The following is a 19044-nucleotide window of genomic DNA, read 5'->3' as shown; positions in this document are numbered from 1 at the left end:
CTAGCCCTGCCTTGTGCCCAATGGGCAGGCCCGAGATGGGCTTTGTTGCGGGCCGGGCTGGGCTTTTGCCCACTGGGCTGGCCGAGCACCCATGGGCTTTCAGGCCCGCGGGCTAAATGATGACCCCTAGGACTTTTAGGTAAAGTTTTGTACTAATGTTTATGATAGGGATCTAATAAAAGGATGGGAGATGCTCTAATGAGGCCTTTAAAATAAGGATTAGTTTAGAACTTTCTAATCAACGGTTTGAAAGACCCACTTTTCGATTACATTTCAGCAAATCAACTGTTATATGTTTAGGTATGCATGAGTAGATCATTTCTAAAAAATTTCTTTCAAATTGATAATCGTTAAGGTACCGAACTAGATCAAATCAATAGACGAACCAAATCTGTCAAATCTAAACTATTCATAGTAATAAAAGGTAAATCACGATTATGAATGACTTAACGATTATCAATTTGGTTGAAAACTTGCAGAAATGATCTACTCATGAATATCTAAACATCTAACTGTTCATTTGCCGAAATATGATCGAAAAGAGAGTCCCACAACCGTTGATTAGAAAGTTTTCAACTAGTCATCAATTTAATGGTCCTCATTAGAGCCCCATTTATAAAAGGATATCCATGTTTTTAAAAGAAAGTCAAGATGGAGCAGTAAATTTATGGAAACCCTAGTTTAGAGAACGTGCCTACACGCGCCTGCAAACCTCAATTGTTTCTCTTCCTCCATCCGGCGGCGCATCCCTTGGATGTCGTCATTGGACGGGCTGCTGTCAATTCGTTGTCTGCTTGGCCTAGTGTGGTATTCGGGGTCTGGTTGACAAGTTGAGGTTCTAAACATGAGTTTGAGGGGGTCAGTAGAGCCTAGTGGTAGCCTAAACGGGTAGTCGTTACATTGTCACCGAGGCGGTTGTGAGATTGGGGGCGCGGTGGTCGTTTGGATTGGTTTTCTGATTCGATATGGTCTGGGGCTGAGGACGCGGTGGACGTCTGGATCAATGGGTTTGGTGGGAGTGGGAAGAGGTGGAGGATGGGATTGGAGTTCCAGTTTGTCCTGGTCTGGGGACGCTATGGTTTTGATTTCTGCCTTGTTCGTGGCTCTGGTGGGAGTTGGACGCTCCATATCTAGTTGGGTGGGTCATGCCGGTGGCGGGGCGCTGGAGATGGTGATCGGACAACAATGGTGGTTCAAGGTGGCGACGATGGCGATTTGGGTTGGGCCGGTGGGCCTGTCCCTCTTTACCCTCTTGGTTAGACTATGGACTTGGACTACGACATTGGGCCCAGATTGGGCTAATTTTGATTTTAATGTTTTTTTATTTATGTTGGTTTTTATTTTTAGTTAAATCTGGCTTTATGTCGGCAATAAGTCCCTACTGTATTGTGGAAAGGTGACGTGGGCTTTGTCCCGGATTGCACACCTTGTGTGCCTTGTCTGCTCTGGTTAGGCGGCGAGTTCCTTGCTTCGTCAAATGGTCGTAACCTCCTAGTGGCAGGATGAAACTAAGTGCTATCGGATTGTGTTTCCGGTGGTAACATAGTGGGAAAACTGATAATATTAGTAAATTATGGCTCCCCATGAGCAATATCTTTCCGGTGTGTCACTGCAATTGTAAAGTGAATAGAGTAGACAACGGTGCATTCTTCGCTAATTGGTACTTGTTAGAATACATATGTTTAGTTGAGACTCCTCCTGTTATTATCTCGGGATGTTCTCTTTATGCTTATTGCATTTTGGGGTTTAGGCAAAATGTCCCTTCCATGTATTCTGCAGTTTCATTAATGAGCAAGGCTTGAGAGTAACCGTACTGTCCCTATTTCAAAAAAAAAAAAAAAGTCAAAATGTCGTACCTACTAGAGAATACATTGCCATGAATATTCAAGAGGGGAGTGCATCATACTAAAAGTTTTCTAATAGACTTTTATAATGCTAAAAGAATATCTGTGAATAAATTCAGGATGAAAATTGGATGAGATCCTCCTCTGCCAATTTTATCAAACTAAACTTTGATGAAAATATTTGCATCTTTTATTCTTGAGTAAATTCCTTCTATGGTACCTGAGGTATGGCCAATTGGACACTTTGGTACCTAGTCTTCAAAAGAGGACAATTTATCAAATTAACTTAGACTTCGTTTGGCAGTTTGGTACTTATGTTAACTTTTTCTATTAAATGTAAGGATAAAATTGACATTTAGAATATATGTGTGTGTGTGTGTGTGTGTGTATATATATAGAATATGAGCTTGTGGGTCTTCATCATTTTTTGGGTCGTTTGGGAGAAAATGAACATGAATTAATGATTTTGGGTTGTGTTAAGATGACATAATTGAATTTTATGTTTAAAAAATTTATTCGTCATGATTTGAACACTCACGAGACTACTTTCGGTAGATTAGACATAGTTCGGTGGAGTAGTCTCGTGGGTGTTCAAATGATGATTACTATATTTCTTAAACATAATATTTCACCTTCAACATAACCCATAAGCATGAATTCATACCCATAAAATGATGAAAAATGGCCATCAACCCACAAAACTCATGTTTTTAATTTTATTTTTATACATATATTCTAAATGTTAGTTTTATCCTTTTATTTGACAGATAAATTAACAGAGGTACCAAAGTGTTAAATGAAACCTAAATTCAGGTATCAAATTGTCATCTTTTGAAGAGTATGTACCAAAATGTCCAATTAGCCATACCTGCTCAGGCACCATAGACCATGAAATAATGTCATTATGAGGGGGGGGGACCGAAACCCTTCAAGCATGAGATAATGTCATTGTGATGCTTACTTTGGGCCAACCGTCTAAACATCAAGGGTCCAAAATTTCCTTTACTAATTCTTTTGTTGCTGCTTATTCAAATATCAATATTAATTCTTTCCTTTTTTGCTTTCTTTAGTATCGCAATCATGTCATTTTCATTTAATTTGAAATACGATAAGAAGAATTTTCCTCAAAACTTGTTGTTCTTACTAAAGAAATAGTGCATAACTTACTATTTTGATGACTGATGAAGGCTGAAATTTCTGTGTTTGGAAGATCTTACAAACACCGTTCAATACTTAAAAGCCAAAGAAACTAGAAAATATAACACGGATCCATGTTGTTCATCAAGGTAACGAGAACAATCAAGTCTGACCCAAGAAAATCATGCAAGAATATCTTGATCCTTTATTTATTTGGTAATTTTTTTTTTTAATATTGGTCAATTAATTCTTATGTAACTTAAAAAAATGAAAAAAAAAATTATACGTAGGGGCAGTGATCGGGCCCATGAACATTTTACCGAGAAGTAAAAGCTACTTAGGGGAGGTGATTACATTGCAGTATAGTAAGTAAATTGGAGTGAGACCCTAAACCCCCAAATTGGAAAATTGGAATAGAAAGCAAGCAATGCATCACCAATTGGTCGTCGGTTGAAGCTGAGCACTGAGCAGAGAAGCTATTCAAATTCGGTTAGTCCCTCTCAGAGAAAGTTGATTTCTTTGCTGCAATTATGTTTGGTTTTTGCTGTAAAAGATTGCAATTACTGCTTCCAAGTTGTAGCACTTCTGTTGATTCAGTGACCCATTTACATTGCTTCCGCAAAGCATCTCACTTTAGCAGTTCATATTCATCCAAATCGTTATTAGTTGGTAAAATAGATAAACCCCAAGAGAAAGATGGCTCTTTTACAGTTTCATACCTTGTAAACTCATGTGGGTTGTCACCAGAAGTCGCTCTCTCTTTGTCCAAGAAGAGGGTACACCTCAAATCCAGAGAGAAACCAGATTCGGTTATTAAGCTTCTGAAACACTATGGATTCAATGATACCGACATATCCCAACTTGTTAAGAAATTCCCAGAAGTGCTTGGGGTTAAACCTGAGAAGACCCTTTTGCCCAAACTAGAGTTTTTCAGTTCTATTGGCCTCTCAGGCATTGACATTGCTCGGGCTCTTTGCAGCAACCCAAGTATTTTGAAACGAAATGTAGATAGAAATCTCAGGCCGTGTTATGATATCATCAAAAGTATACTTGTTTCCGACTTAGAGGTTGTTGATTTCTTTAAGAATTCCTATCAGCTGTTGACGGTCAAATCAGTAAGCAACATTGCTCAGAATGTTTCAGTTCTGAGAAAACTTAAGGTGCCAGAGTCTTCAATCTCTTACTATGCGACGTGTCAGCCCTTTGTAATGTCCCTTGAAAAAGAGAAGTTTCATGAAGCTGTCAAGAGGGTCATGAGTTTGGGATTCCACCCTTCGAATGCAACGACATTCATGAAAGCACTATTTGTGATCTCTATAACTGATTCATCAAAATGGGCAGAAAGGATGGATTTCTATAAAAAGTGTGGTTGGAGTGAAGATGACTTTTTGGCGGCATTTAGAAAGAATCCCTTCTTTATGAACATGACAGAGAAGAATATTTCTAGTAAAATGGATTTTATTGTCAACCAAATGGCTTTGGTTCAGCCTGCAGATTTGGCTCATTATCCGACTGTCCTAACTTATAGTTTGGAGAAATGGATAATACCTAGGTGTTCAGTTATTAGAGTTCTCCTATTGAAGGGTTTAATAACAAGGGGAGAATTCAATTTCAACACTTTGTTGGGCCTCAATAAGAAGAACTTCTTGAAGAGGTTTGTGGTGCAATATCAAGAGCAAGTACCTGAATTACTCAGCATCTTTGAAGGGAAAATGGGTCTTGCAGAACTGGGATTAGGATTTGAGGAAAATTAAATAATCGCAGGATGGTGCCGTGTTATTTTGTTCTTATGTGATGATTTAGAGAATCATAGGAGCCAGATGCATTGTATGCTTTGCTGCCACAAATGGTCGTATTTTGCTATTTTTTTCAACTTTCAGTAGCATTTCTTATATGTTGTTCTGCCTTGTCAAAAGTGATATCTAAACAGTCAAGTGCTCAGAAATATGAATATGTAGATTGATTTGTGGCAGATATCAGTTCCTGTTCACCCTTCTCAGAAAAGGAGTCCTAGTTCACTTGTCTCCTCCTCCAGCTTTTGCCAAGCTTAAGGTGGTTCTCGATTTTGTTCACGGCACCTTACTGCAGGTGGAGTGGAGTTTGGGTTTATGAATTGTTATTAGTGAAATGTGAGGTTTACTCGAGAATTGGTTGGGAGAACAGTTTTGATAATGTGCTAGTAGAAGTCGACTTAGACTTTATGATTACTCTTATTACTGGTGATCCCTTGTTTCCATCTTTTGCGTGAACTTTTGTTGGAATGTCAAAATTGTTGCATGTTTCAGAGGGAGTGCACTTATGTGGCAGACGGTCTTGCCCGTGTTTGGCCATGCTTTGCAACTGGGGTTCATTGATTTGCCGCACATCCTGATTGCATCTTGCTGCGTCTTCATGATCATATTCTGTTCTTTCGTGACCTAAATTATTTTCTGTTTTATTTTATTTGGGCAAAAGACTGGCAGTTAACTAGAAGAATAAGTGAGTTGTAAGTTGTTACAGTGTATTTACTAATGGCAATTTCATTGTACCTTAAGATTTTATATCTAACAGTAGTTACCATTCATGATTCATGTTTCACTTCAACCTCCTATTTCTGAGAGATGCATACTTAGAGTCTAGACAGTGTGCTGTGGCACCGTGAACATGCACTCGGGTTGGATTTGATACATTTGTACCGGCAATTTGAACTCTGCTACTGATTGAGAACGAAGACATGTTGATATGGAATGTGCAAAGTTTGGAGAACCCTGATATTCATGGTAATGTTTTCCTCATGTGTAGTATATAAATTAGAAAATGTCCTGGCCTTACACTACAAGGCTGGTTTAATAGTTGAAAACTTAAAAGCTTAAAATGTGAATTGGACTCTTGGGTAGCATATTGCATACCCAGGTTTTGAAAGATGGGGCAATTTGGTCCATATTGTCAAACTGACTGATTCTCAGATAAAAAGAAACAGAGCAAAGTGACATTAGACCTTGATACCTATTCTTTTGGTTGAAAGGGCGATCAATGCAGCAACAAAAATAGGAGAAAAAGAAGAAGAGCCAAGAGTCCTGGCATACGGCTAGTACAAACATTTTACGCTCTATGGAAGTGACAAGTTGGAGAGTAATTACATCATTGAACACTAAATTAACTGAGCTTCGTAAGACTATCAATCAGTAATCATATTCATTTCTACACCCAAAGTCTGAAAACCTGGTTGGGGACCTGATATGTCTTCATCAAGGTTACAAGAACAACCCAATCTCACTCAAGAACGGCAGGTAGGAAGATTTTGATCCTTTAGTTATATGGTAAAATAACTTAATAGTCAATTGAAAAACAAAAATATCATTTATATAAGAGAACTAGATGCATTAATCCCAATTGGGTATTCACCAGGGCAGAGTGAGATAGGAAAGAGAGGCCCATGAACATTTCGGAGCTCCTGTTTTTGCTATTCGGGTCTTTGCCTCTCATTTTACACAAAGCCGAGGAGGATCAAAACCCTAAACCCCCAAATTGGAAAATTGGAATAGGAAGTATTGGTCATTGGTTTCAGCTGAGCACTGAGCAGAAAAGCTATTCATATTCGGTGAGTCCATTTCAGAGAAAGTTGATTTCTTTGCTGCAATTATGTTTGGTTTTTGCTGTAAAAGATTGCAATTACTGCTTCCAAGTTTTAGCACTTCTGTTGATTCAGTGACCCGTTTACATTGCTTCCGCAAAGCATCTCACTTTAGCCGATCATATTCATCCAAATCATTATTAGGTAGTGAAATAGATAAACCCAAAGAGAAAGATGGCTCTTTTACAGTTTCATACCTTGTAAACTCATGTGGGTTGTCACCAGAAGTTGCTCTCTCTTTGTCCAAGAAGAGGGTACACTTCAAATCCAGAGAGAAACCAGACTCGGTTATTAAGCTTCTGAAACACTACGGATTCAATGACACATCCATATCCCAACTTGTTAAGAAATTCCCAGAAGTGCTTGGGGTTAAACCTGAGAAGACCCTTTTGCCCAAACTAGAGTTTTTCAGTTCTATTGGCCTCTCAGGCATTGACATTGCTCGGGCTCTTTGCAGCAACCCAAGTATTTTGAAACGAAATGTAGATAGAAATCTCAGGCCGTGTTATGATATCATCAAAAGTATACTTGTTTCCGACTTAGAGGTTGTTGATTTCTTTAAGAATTCCTATCAGCTGTTGACGGTCAAATCAGTAAGCAACATTGCTCAGAATGTTTCAGTTCTGAGAAAACTTAAGGTGCCAGAGTCTTCAATCTCTTACTATGCGACGTGTCAGCCCTTTGTAATGTCCCTTGAAAAAGAGAAGTTTCACCAAAATGTCAACAAAGTCATGAGTTTGGGATTCCACCCTTCAACATCAACGACGTTCATGAAAGCACTATTTGTGATCTCCACTACGGATTCATCAAAATGGGCACAAAAGATGGATTTCTATAAAAAGTGTGGTTGGACTGAAGATGACTTTTTGGTGGCATTTAGTAAGAATCCCCTCTTTATGAACATGACAGAGAAGAATATTTCTAGTAAAATGGATTTTATTGTCAACAAAATGGCTTTGGTTCAGCCTGCAGATTTGGCTCATTATCCGACTGTCCTAACTTATAGTTTGGAGAATCGGATACTACCTAGGGCTTCAGTTATTAGAGTTCTCCTGATGAAGGGCTTAATAACAAGGGGAGATTTTTCTTTCAACAGCTTAATGACATACAATAAGAAGAAGTTCTTGGATAAGTTTGTGGTCCCATATCAACCACAAGTACCTGAATTGTTGAGCATCTTTGCAGGGAAAATGGGTCTTGTGGAACTGGGCATTAGGGTTTGAGGAAAGCTAATAAGTGTAGAATGAAGCTTGTTAATTTTGTTGTAAATTTGATGATTAAGAGAATCATAAGATCACAAACATTTGAAGTTTTTCAGCCACAAGTTCTGCCTTGTCAAGAGTGATATCTAAATGGTCAAGTGCACAGATATGTATTAGTAGACTGATTTTGTGACATATACTAGTTCCTGCAAATCCTCAGAAAAGAAGTTCTAGTTGGTATGTCTTCTCCTCCCCAGGTTTGTTAAACTAATATATTTCTTGATTTTGTTCATGACATATTACTGCTGCCTGGGTTTTGCGAGATGAGGTGGAGTTTGGGTTAGCATTGAAATCTGAGGTTTACTGGTTCAAGAATGGCTTGTGAGAAGAATTTTGATAGTTGTAAACAATACTAGAAGTTGGCTCAGCCTTATTGATGATTCTTATGGAAAAAATCAGGATGCCTGGGATGCTACATCATGTTCATAGAGAGTGCAGTTTTGCAGATGGTCTTGCCCATTTTGGTTGTTCTTTGCAACTGGAGTTCGTCGATATACTGCTCCTTCTGATTGCATCTTGGCATGCCTTCATGATGATCTTTCTGCTCTTTTGAGATCTAAATTAGTTTTACATGTTTGATATGGGAAGCTGCACTTGGGAACTTTCAAATGTTTCTATAGTGGAAATCATTGTTTGAGCTTCAAATTTTGTTTTTCTCCTGTGAAGATGATCATTTTTTTCCCTTTTGTTTTACGTTTTTTGACCACGATCTCCTCTTACTCATCAGTCTTATTTACTTCATCATGCAACCTGTGAAGGTGATCATGACGTCCCTTAGACTTGCCTAATGTTAGTCTGTATGTGTGTACAAATTTTTGACTTGTAATTACAGAAATCGATTAGGTGTGCTTGATTGCTTGTGCCAAAAATTTTGAATTTTTTGTGGTCATCGTTTTGCATCATAGAATAAAGGGTGATACAAATTTTTGACTTGTAATTACAGAAATCAATTAGGTGTGCTTGATTGCTTGTGCCAAAAAATTTGAATTTTTTGTGGTCATCATTTTGCATCATAGAATAAAGGGTGATACAAGATGCTAGAAAAAATGGCCAATATGTCCTGTAAAGAACAACAATAGCTCTGCTATCACACGGGTACATGGCCCTGCTTGTGATCAGTAGTCCCACTGACCAAAGACGACTATTCTTAGTTGGCTGCAAGTGAAGTGGAGATAAAACTCTGCGTTGCTGAAAGTGATGGTAAACTATTGGTCTGGTCTCCTCTCCTAAATTGGCCATCTCCAAAAGTGTCCTGACTCTCCTCTCATAGTCGTCCATCCAATTTTATTCAGACTGTTTTCCAGCTCTCTCTATCTCTTCCATAGTTTCCCTTTCTACAACCCCCATTACTTCTCGGGGATCTGTTCCGACTACCTCCTTCTTATGGAACATGACCATGGGAGATTAAATGGGCAGAAGTATATCTTTGTACATTGGCATCATGGTGAGGGCTTGAAAGAGTTGATGAATACAAGGACATGGGTTCCGAAAAAACCAGTGTTCTTGAAAGAGTCGCATCTCCATGGTCTGGATGGCCTAAAGGAGTTACCACCTAGTTCGCCGTGCAATCTTTAAGTTATTAAGGGTGAAAAAAAATGTCATAACCTGGTCAACGCTCTCCCATCAAATTTGTTGCCGAGACTACAAAATCTAGAAAGACTAGATATATGCCCAAAATGAAATGTGTGTTTCAACTGCCCTTCAATTCACTAAAACACTTGTATGTGCGGGGACACAGGGACTTTTCATTTTCTGCTTCTGACTTCCACAGCAGGAACCTAGTCCATGTCAATTATGACCAAAAGTTTTAGTTACTAGAGAGAAGGTATGTTACTGCTTCTTAAACTCCGTGTCTTTTCTTTCAAAATTATGAATTAGCTCCTGAGAAAAATAATGTAAGCATTATAGAGACCCTTGTTAGATTGTTGACGTACCTCTCTTTTGGACTGTAAGGAGAGTAGGAGACATTCATGTGTTCTAGCAACACAATTCGAGCCATAAAATAAGACGTTGATCGACATATAAGAAAGCTGATGTCAGAGAAGAAACATCATGAGATTGCAAATGATTTAAAGGATTCCTCAATTGGCTTTGGAATATGCAGTTAGTTGTATATGATGGATGCTATTAGCTAGTTATCTCTCAAATTAAAAAGTTTCTCTTTGCACCTACATGAGTTTTGGTTTGTTTTGTTTCTATGCGTATGATTTAATAAAAATGTAAGAATTTCTAAAGGTTCTTTCTTTCCATGCGTATGATTTTATTTTGAGATTGTAATTAAGTGTGGTTGGACTGAAGATGACTTCTTTGTGGCCTTTGGAAAGAATTCCTTATATGTGAAGTTAACAAAGAAGTATTTTTCAAGTAAAATGGATTTTATAGTGAACAAAATGGCTTTGGTTCAGCCCGCAGATTTGGCTTATAATCCGAATGCCCTAACTTATAGTTTAGAGAATTGGATAATTCCTAGGTGTTCTGTTATTAGAGTTCTCCTGTTGAAGGGCTTAATAACAAGGGGAGAATCTTCTTTTAACACCATGATTATGCATGGTAGTAAGTTCTTGGAGAGGTTTGTGGTGCCATATCAACAGCAATAGTACGTGAACTGTTGAGCATCTTTGAAGGGAAAATGGTTCTTGCGGAACTCGGCTTTGGATTTGAGGAAAGTTAAATAATGTCAGAATGAAGCTTTGTTAATTTTGCTCTTAATTATTTAATGATCGCAGAGAATCATATTGTAAGTTCTGCTGCCACACATGGTCAAATCTTGCTCTTTTGGAGTATTTCAGAAGCATTTCTTTTACTCTGTTCTGCCTTGTCTAGAGTGGTGTTTAAATTTTAAATGGTTACGTGAGCCAAAAGATGTTATTTGTAACATATACCAGTTCCTGCAAACCCCTCAGAGAAGGTGTCCCAGTTGGTCTTTGAAGACCTAGATTGTTTTCTGTTTATTTCTTTTGGGCGAAGCCTGAGTTTGCAAAAGAAAAGTTAGTGACAGAGTTGTTTCGAATATCAATCTCCTTGTACCTTCAGGTTCAATATTTAGAGAGGGTGCTGTTGCACTGTGATTTGATACATTTGTAATCTGCAATCTGAACTCAGTTTAACATAACCAAAACTAATTAATGAACGAGCATGGATTTTGAGAACCTTGTTATATATTTATGCTAGTTTCTTCTTTTTCATATTCTTGCCATATTCACATTAAATTGATTCTAATGAGTAATGATGAGAGAACATTTATATATAATATAACACACATTCCATTGACGTAATAATTCACAAATGATAAGAAAGCGAAGTCACCTGACGCGCGTAGCAATTTTTATTGTTTGTTTTGTTAAAAGAGGTTCTAAGTTCAAATTTCTTCTAATTTTGTAACTGTGCGGTCTCGATCATGTCATTTTCATAGAACTTGGAATATAATTAAAAGAATGGATTAAAACAATTCTCCCCTAATCTTGTTCTTATGAGGGAATCGATCCTACATTCAAAATGCTTACTGCTTTATTCTCAAAATCAGTGTCATTGGCCCTGAAATCCCATCTTTTTAAATCAAAGTTAGGCATAAACTAATCCTAGATAAGCGAAACCATTCTCTAGCTATTTGCTTTATTTCATTCCCTTCCCTCTCACACTGGAAGAAAAATTCCCATTTGATATCTTTACAAACCGTCACCCTTTTAATAAACCCAACTACACCCAATGAGTTTTTATGGTCTTATTATACAAGTATATTGGAGAATAATTTCACAAGAGTAGGCCAGGAGAGAAGTTGGTAAATTATACATAAGATACTAAACTAATTAAGAGGGATAATCATTTGGAAACTCACCTCAAGTAAGGGGGAAAGCTCCCTTGAAGATGTAGACAAATATTACCAAATAGGTATCAAGGTATGCATGCATTTTGCTTGAGAATATATATAATGGTATCCAGTTGCCTATCCATTAGGAGAAATCAAGGCACCTCTTGCTGTCAAGAATACCTTTGCAATTTGAATATGGTTCGGAAAGTTGAGTAAAATGACTTTCTCGGTCAAATTGGTACGATGGATTGATTGGATTCAGTCATTGTGTGTGTACATCTCAATTAACCAATTGCATACGATTTAAACATGGAACATGACCTTCTTTTAAGGATAGATACGTATACGGAGCGATGAACGGATACAAACATCCATCATTTTAAAATCCTACATTGGGAATCTAAGCTTTGCGTGACAATGTATAACATTCAAACTTTTCCGTCTATCAATTGATAGTTTTGTATAGAAAAAATGTGTATGGAGCAGTAACAAATACTTAATTTCAGAAGGACGGATAAAAGAGCGAAACCTCTCTCCACTTAGGGTTTCGAGTCTAGCAGCGGCACCACCATCCCGGCTGGTTTCCGTCGTGCCTAGCGACGTTCGCCATCGAGATTTTAGTTTGGAGGACTGCGTCTCCTTGGGCGAGAAGAAGTCTTCTTTGAAATCGATTCCGGGTTCCGGCATATCAATCTCTTCCAGGGTCGGGTTATTTGCCGGTTTCCAGTGCAGAGGAATCGGGCTCGGATAGGGTGTTTATCACCTCCGGCCCCGTTTCGTTCAGTGGGGCAGCTGCTTGGTCTGCAGAGAGGAGGCACCTTCGAAGACGTGCACCTCTGGTGATCAAGGAAGCATCAAGGTCGACGCTCGTCGGTCTTTTGCCGGATTGATGGGGTGGTGGAACGGCAGGCCTCCGGAGGGATGGATGGCAGTAGAGGAAGTCTGGCCAATGGAGGCTAGGGCTGTTGTTGTCTCTGCTCGGGTATGAGCTTGGGCTTTTGGGCCAGGACTTGAATTTGGGTTGATGGGCTCTTCTCCATCTGCTCGGATTTGGACCTGGTTTTTGGAGCCTAGGCTCGAGCTCAAGTTTGGGTTGGTTGAGTTTGTTGTAGTTACTTCGGATAAGAAGAGCAAGACCAACCTGTTGCCGAGGTTGTTGGCTCCCGAAGAGGCCGAGGATGGTGCTGGCTCCAACCCTAAGCTCCAACCCTAAGGGGAAGGAGCTAGCATTTTTCTAGGTCTCTGCTGTTAGACATCTGGTTTACAAGCCTTCTAAAGTTGGAGTAATCTCTATGAGATTTTTCTAAGATGTTTCTAGTTGTATTTGTACCACAATCACGTGCTGGCAGATTAGACTAGATGAATGATTTTTCCTTAGAATAGCAAGGTTGTCTTGCTTGCTTAGGCTTGCTATCCAGCGAACTTCCCTTTAGACTTTAATGAGTTTAGTTCGGCTTAGATAGGTTATCTGAATTTCTGGATTTTCGGATTTTCTTATGCAAGTTCTGTTAGACTTTGGCCTGTTTTCATGGCTTGATTACTAATTAAATCAATTCCTATTCATCAAAAAAAAAAAAAAAAAAAACTTAATTTCAGGTTATAGAGTCCTATATCGAGAATCTATATAACACATAAAAGAGGCCGTCAATCAATCATTTAAGCTTTGCATGACAATGAATAATTATATCTCAAGTCTCTCCATATATGAAAATATCAAATGATAAGTTTGGATAGATAAAATACAATACGTAAGGAGTGATGAACATATGCTTTTCTTAATTCCGGGTTACATAGTCTTATTCGAGAATCTATATAACACATATAAAGGCACTATACATATACGAAGACAGTAGACATATATAGAACACACACATTTTTTTTCTTTCTTTTCCCCTCGTGTGACAATTAATTACTATCTTGTCAGACTATTAACAAACATACATTCAAATATGATTTCACTTCACCACGGGAGGTCTTCACCAACAAGTAATCTAAAAGTCATAATGTTTTTAATTACTTACAAATGCTTTTCATCGATGGATTCCATTGTTAACCAAAATTGATTATGATCAAGGATATCGTCACACAACCAACGTACGTAATATATAGTAATAAACAAACTCGAGGTGATCATCAAGAATCGACTTGCAAAAGGATGATTAGCCCTAATCCAAATAATCTACTTGTATAGATCGATTAGCCTTCCCTGTCAATAAATTCGATCTGTAATGTCCAAAACTTGTTACTAATTTTGGAGGAACCAACAACTCTCTTTAGTGATTAAGATAGGTCGTTGCTTTCGTCCTTCAAAAAGAAGAGGTTAACATTTAAAAGGATGGCATATACACAAGAATCTTTGGTTAGTAAAATATGGAACTTAGGAATCGGCTTTTCTTTTCGTGAGGGCAATCACATGGGCTTGTTGTGTATCACTATGGTAATAGAGCTTTCCATACTTTATCGAAGATCGACTACTTGCTACTGTGATATAGCTAGCCAGAGGATTAAAGCAAAACCAAGACCACTATGAAAAAAGGTGGTCGGGGCTAGGATGTATGTTCCTTAGCTAAAATGACTTGGAATTCTCAGTCCAAAAAAAAAACATTCCACATCGCCTGAGACTTTTAGATTTAGATTTGAGATGGAATTGAAGCCTCAAAATTGATATGGAATTGAAATGGCGGGTTTAGATTTGAGAGAATCATTCATGCCTGTATGAGGTGGGGAACTTTGCTGGTGCAGCATCATCTGTTATCTCTGCGTGAGCATGATCTTAATTTGATGCACGAATTTGATCCATTTTGTTTATTCTTTCTTGTGTAATTGACGCACGAATGTTTATGTTTTAAATAAGAAATGGTCAAGTTTATTTGGTCTTGCTAATGGGAGATGCTATTTTCTTATCTTGCTAAGTTATGTATAGTTGCCCTAGCTTCGGTTCTTCATGTTTTCATGGAGTCATTTGCGCAATTCCCTTAGCCCTAAGTAGTAAAGTTGATCGAGGATAATATCGATGCAATGATTTAAAAGTTAGTAATAAGCGTAAGCCGCGCTAACAAGTAGTTTCAGAGTTGTCGGAATTCAATAACATATGTACATCAAGTGACCATCATGCTAAATGAAGGGACTAAGCACCCAATATATCCTCTTGATGGGTTGATATGGTTTGAAGTAAGACATTTTAATCTCACGTACATGTACTAAAAGTTCCGAGAGATTCTGAGGTAACGTACCTGATGACACTTGATGGACGTAATGGATTCTAGCCAACTTAAATCCGAACAATATATCTCTAAAAATTAATTCAGAATCAGTAGTATATTCAAATACCTACGTAACGTGTACGCCTTGTGAGGTTTTCACAATTTATATGCCAAAAAGTTCAGAATATAGGCTGGGTGGTCCTGTAATATTGAGATATTTATGAGAAGGAATATGAAGGAAGAGATATGACAAATTTGGAAACTCAACTAATTAAGGTTCATTGTCATGAGAATGGAGAGGCGGCTTTAATGCTGGCTTTGGAATGGGTTGGGTCTGTATCACAGGCCAAGCTGGTAGGAGAAGCAAGTGACAAAACGCAAACAAGGGTGTGATCATGGCACTGTATATAAAGAAAATGTGTGCCCTAAAGTTCAACAAGCAATATCCATGTCCAAATGCATCACCCTTTGATGCTTAATATGAGAATGCAAGATATTTGTATATGTTGCTGGAATCCATCACAAACTATATGTGTTTGTTCTTGGTCACTCCTCCTCAGACATAAGCTACTCCCTCCAGTCATTTAGCTATCTAGCTAAGCCCTAGCTAGCTTAGCTAGATAGGAGATGCAAATAATTGGGGCAAATAGAAGGCAATGGGAGTCAACAGTAGTTAGGCAGAGATTCCATATGAATTGGTTTGGGGGGGGGGGGGGGGGGGGTATTCACATTGCAATTGGTCATCTCCTGCAGAGAAGTAGCTAGTGAATTAAACATGCAGTAGTATTACTACAACAAATTAAGAATTTTGCTTTTTGGTCACTTCTTCACAGCTCGTCTTTCCCACAAACCATTCAGATAGTTTTGAACAAGACATTAAACTTTTATAACCCAACAATGCCTTGAGCATCCCAACTTTTCCTCTTATAGAAATTAGTTTTATTCTCCATGTCCATCCTAAGTATATATACTTAATTTAATATTTACATTAAGATGCACACTTCCTGGCCTCCACATATATATAAATATAAATACACATATATAATTTTATGTATATGTTTGTAAAAGTAATTGTCTACTTTATATAAATATATTGTAAAGTGAACTTAAAAAAGAAAAACAACTTTCTTATATATGAATGCATGCATCGCACAATAATGTATAGTTCGACTATGCATGTATATATGAACGTTACACCATTGCTCAATCATCATAACATCATTAGTTTATTTACAGAATCCTTGTATTATGTGTTTGGGACTTATCGTTAAACCCATTTTTCAGAGATTATTTTCCTTTTTCGGTTTGACAGTCGTTTAAGGTTTAAGCCCTCTAACTACTACAATTACATTAATTGGTTGGATCCATTGGTTGAATTGCGAGCTTTAATTCACTCTATATATTGTCAAACTGAAAGGAAAAAATATATATATATCATCGATCATAGGGAGCATGGCTGACCGGAGATGAAGCCAATCCACCTAGCAACATGTTGCATAGTGCTCGGACTACCAAAAAATTGGATAACGTACTACCATACATGATTCTTCTCATGAGATTGATGCTAATAGAATTGATCTTGTTTTAGTTATTATACAACAATGGGTAGGAACAACAAAAGTCGAACTCAAAATTTTAGAGACTTATGAGAGACTTATGTCACTAGACTAGAAGATCGTGACAATAATGAAACTTACAAATGATAAGTTTTTTTTTTTTTTTTTGGCTTGATTCATGCACCTTTCAATGAAAAAAATAAATGTATAATTCCTCAAAATCACGTTCTTTTAACTGCATGTTATAGTTATTTTCTTGAGTAAAAACCTTAAATGGTACCTGAACTATTGTGAAAGGTACTTTTTGTTACCCCAAATGGTACATGAACTATTGCACCATTACCAAATATGGTACCTCCGTTAACTTAAACGTTAAATCGTTGACATGGCATGTATTTGGAGGGGCAAAATGGTATGTGCAACCACATAAACTCTTCCCTCAAAAAAAAAAAGGTCCTTCCCCTCCAAAATGACAAATTTTCCCTCCAAATTCTCACTTCTTAATTTCCCTTCTCACAACTTCCCACCAAATTGCACAAGGCCATCAATTGGGGTTAAATAGAACAAATTTCTAAATTAATTTTTTTTTATAAATATTTTTGAAACATCATTGTTAGAAATTTACTATTTTGCCCATAGCTTATTTGCAAAATAAAAAATCCAAATACATGCCACGTCAGCGATTTAATGATAAATTTAACGGAGGTACCGTATTTGGTAACGGTGCAATAGTTCATGTACCATTTGAGATAAAAAAAATCGTAGGTACCAAAAAGTACCTTTCACAATTATTCAGGTACCATTTGAGGTTTTTACCCTATTTTCTTTCATACTCAAAACGGTACATCAAAATTAATAAATTAAATATAAATGTTGGCTCTTCTTTACCTCCTTCACTCATTTTTAGTTAATCAGTTGTAATTTTATCTGCATTTTCAATAAAATAAAATAAAGAGAATAAAATATCCAAAAAATAACACAAATCATGCCTAGCTAGTTTGGATTACATCATGCATGAGACATTCAGACAACGCCCTCAAAACCCAATAACCCATCACCATCCAATCTCCCTTTTGCCGATGCCCGGATCACACAAATGTCACCAGTGTTAATCCACAGAACACATACAAAATACAATCCCCCCATTAATAATTCTCAAAGCTAGAGATCGAATAAGTCTCAATCAACCCTAGCTAATATCAAATTCTTTTTCTAACAAACAAAACAAAGATTCCCAATGTGGGGTTTAAAGCCCTTAGAAAAAGAAGCCCAGGATTCTCTCTCCTCCCACCGGAATTCGACCGGAAATTATATAATGAAATGATATTTTATGCCCACATACACACATAGACATTTATACATAGATAGAGATATGAAGGTCATGATCGATACTTACAGGTCCACTCCTGCATAAACACCATGTCCCATATTGCACCCTTGCTATGACTCCTCCATCATATGGGCCCCACTTTACCCTAGCCATCTATTTGCCCATAATATTATTTACTCCAAAACTCACAGCACTAATTTCCCACCTATATATACGCACCATCCTTCTCCAAGGTTCATACACACACATTCTCACTACTAGCTAGCTAGCTTCTGCTTCATTAGCTAGTTAGGCTAGTTCTTCATTCTTCTCTGAGAACATGTCTGGGGTTTGGGTTTTCAAGAACGGCGTCGTCCGGCTGGTGGAGAACCCGGGGGCGGATTCCCTGCAGGGCTCCAGCCGGCGCAAGGTGTTGGTCCACACTCCCAGTGACGAGGTCATTACCTCTTACGCTGTGCTTGAGCGGAAGCTGCTCTCGCTTGGCTGGGAGAGGTACTACGACGACCCAGATCTCCTTCAGTACCACAAGCGATCCACCGTCCACCTCATCTCTCTCCCCAAGGATTTCAACAAGTTCAAGTCCATGCACATGTACGACATCGTCGTGAAGAACCGGAATCTGTTTGAAGTCAGGGACACGTAGTCTGTCCTTGGATCTACTACTGCCTGCTAGCTTCTGCTAATGAATGTGTTTGTGATTGATGATAATGATGATGACTGTGTGTTTGGTTAGTTTGTGAGTTTGTAACTTTTTTTGTTGTTGGGAGGTTCACTGTGTTTTGGTTTGGCTTGGTTTGCAGTATGTACGTAGGTACAATTTGTATTTAGTTTAGTGAAAACATGGGTTTGATGGGTGATTATCGGGTACTCTATTGCGGTTTTGTACAAACTAATTAAATGTTTAATGATCCTGACATGTGTGTGTTCTTTTTATTTTGTTCTAGTTTCTTTGGAGGAACTGAAATTCCCATGTCCCTTCAATTATAACCAGAAGAGACAAAAAGAATTAATTTTATAAATACAAAAATTATCAACAACATGATATGTTTGACATCCAAGCTTTGGTCTGCATTTTGTGGTGTGAAACAAAACTATATATTTATACATTTTCATTTTTGGATTATCTTTTTGGATCAGACCTTGGAGTCTCAGATTGTGATTTGTCTTAATTCTGATCTGTTTTTTTTCATTCTTTTGGCTAATAGATCGATGCCAGGCTTCCACATATTATTGCTAGTAAACATATAAATCTCGTTCAAACTAAACCCCCCCACCCCCACCCCCCCCCCCC

The 19044-nt window shown here is 37.9% G+C and overlaps 3 protein-coding genes and 1 long non-coding RNA gene across 4 annotated transcripts; all 4 read left to right on the top strand.

Moving 5' to 3' along the window:
* The first annotated feature begins 3350 nt into the window (after positions 1–3350).
* LOC133709929 (uncharacterized) lies at positions 3351–5544 on the top strand. Its single transcript, XR_009846401.1, has 2 exons — positions 3351–3470; positions 4955–5544. It is a non-coding gene; the product is annotated as an uncharacterized LOC133709929 (long non-coding RNA).
* On the top strand, positions 3367–5544 carry LOC133709928 (transcription termination factor MTERF6, chloroplastic/mitochondrial-like). Its single transcript, XM_062135889.1, has 2 exons — positions 3367–5033; positions 5070–5544. Exon 1 carries the CDS (start codon positions 3512–3514, stop codon positions 4733–4735), a length of 1224 nt encoding a protein of 407 aa, XP_061991873.1. The 5' UTR covers positions 3367–3511; the 3' UTR covers positions 4736–5033; positions 5070–5544.
* A 620-nt stretch (positions 5545–6164) lies between these two features.
* Positions 6165–8710, top strand: LOC133710805 (transcription termination factor MTERF2, chloroplastic-like). The gene is made up of 2 exons (XM_062136934.1): positions 6165–6250; positions 6369–8710. The coding sequence occupies exon 2, from the start codon at positions 6603–6605 to the stop codon at positions 7815–7817; it is 1215 nt and encodes a 404-aa protein (XP_061992918.1). The 5' UTR covers positions 6165–6250; positions 6369–6602; the 3' UTR covers positions 7818–8710.
* Positions 8711–17987: 9277 nt separating this feature from the next.
* On the top strand, positions 17988–18686 carry LOC133711027 (flowering-promoting factor 1-like protein 3). The gene has a single exon (XM_062137190.1). The coding sequence runs from the start codon at positions 18073–18075 to the stop codon at positions 18394–18396; it is 324 nt and encodes a 107-aa protein (XP_061993174.1). The 5' UTR covers positions 17988–18072; the 3' UTR covers positions 18397–18686.
* The last annotated feature ends 358 nt before the right edge of the window (positions 18687–19044 follow it).

The sequence above is a fragment of the Rosa rugosa genome, chromosome 5, assembly GCF_958449725.1.
Source record: "Rosa rugosa chromosome 5, drRosRugo1.1, whole genome shotgun sequence".
Classification (NCBI taxonomy): Eukaryota; Viridiplantae; Streptophyta; class Magnoliopsida; order Rosales; family Rosaceae; genus Rosa; species Rosa rugosa.
Note: the sequence above shows the minus strand (reverse complement) of the source record. Positions and strands in the feature narration are given on the sequence as shown.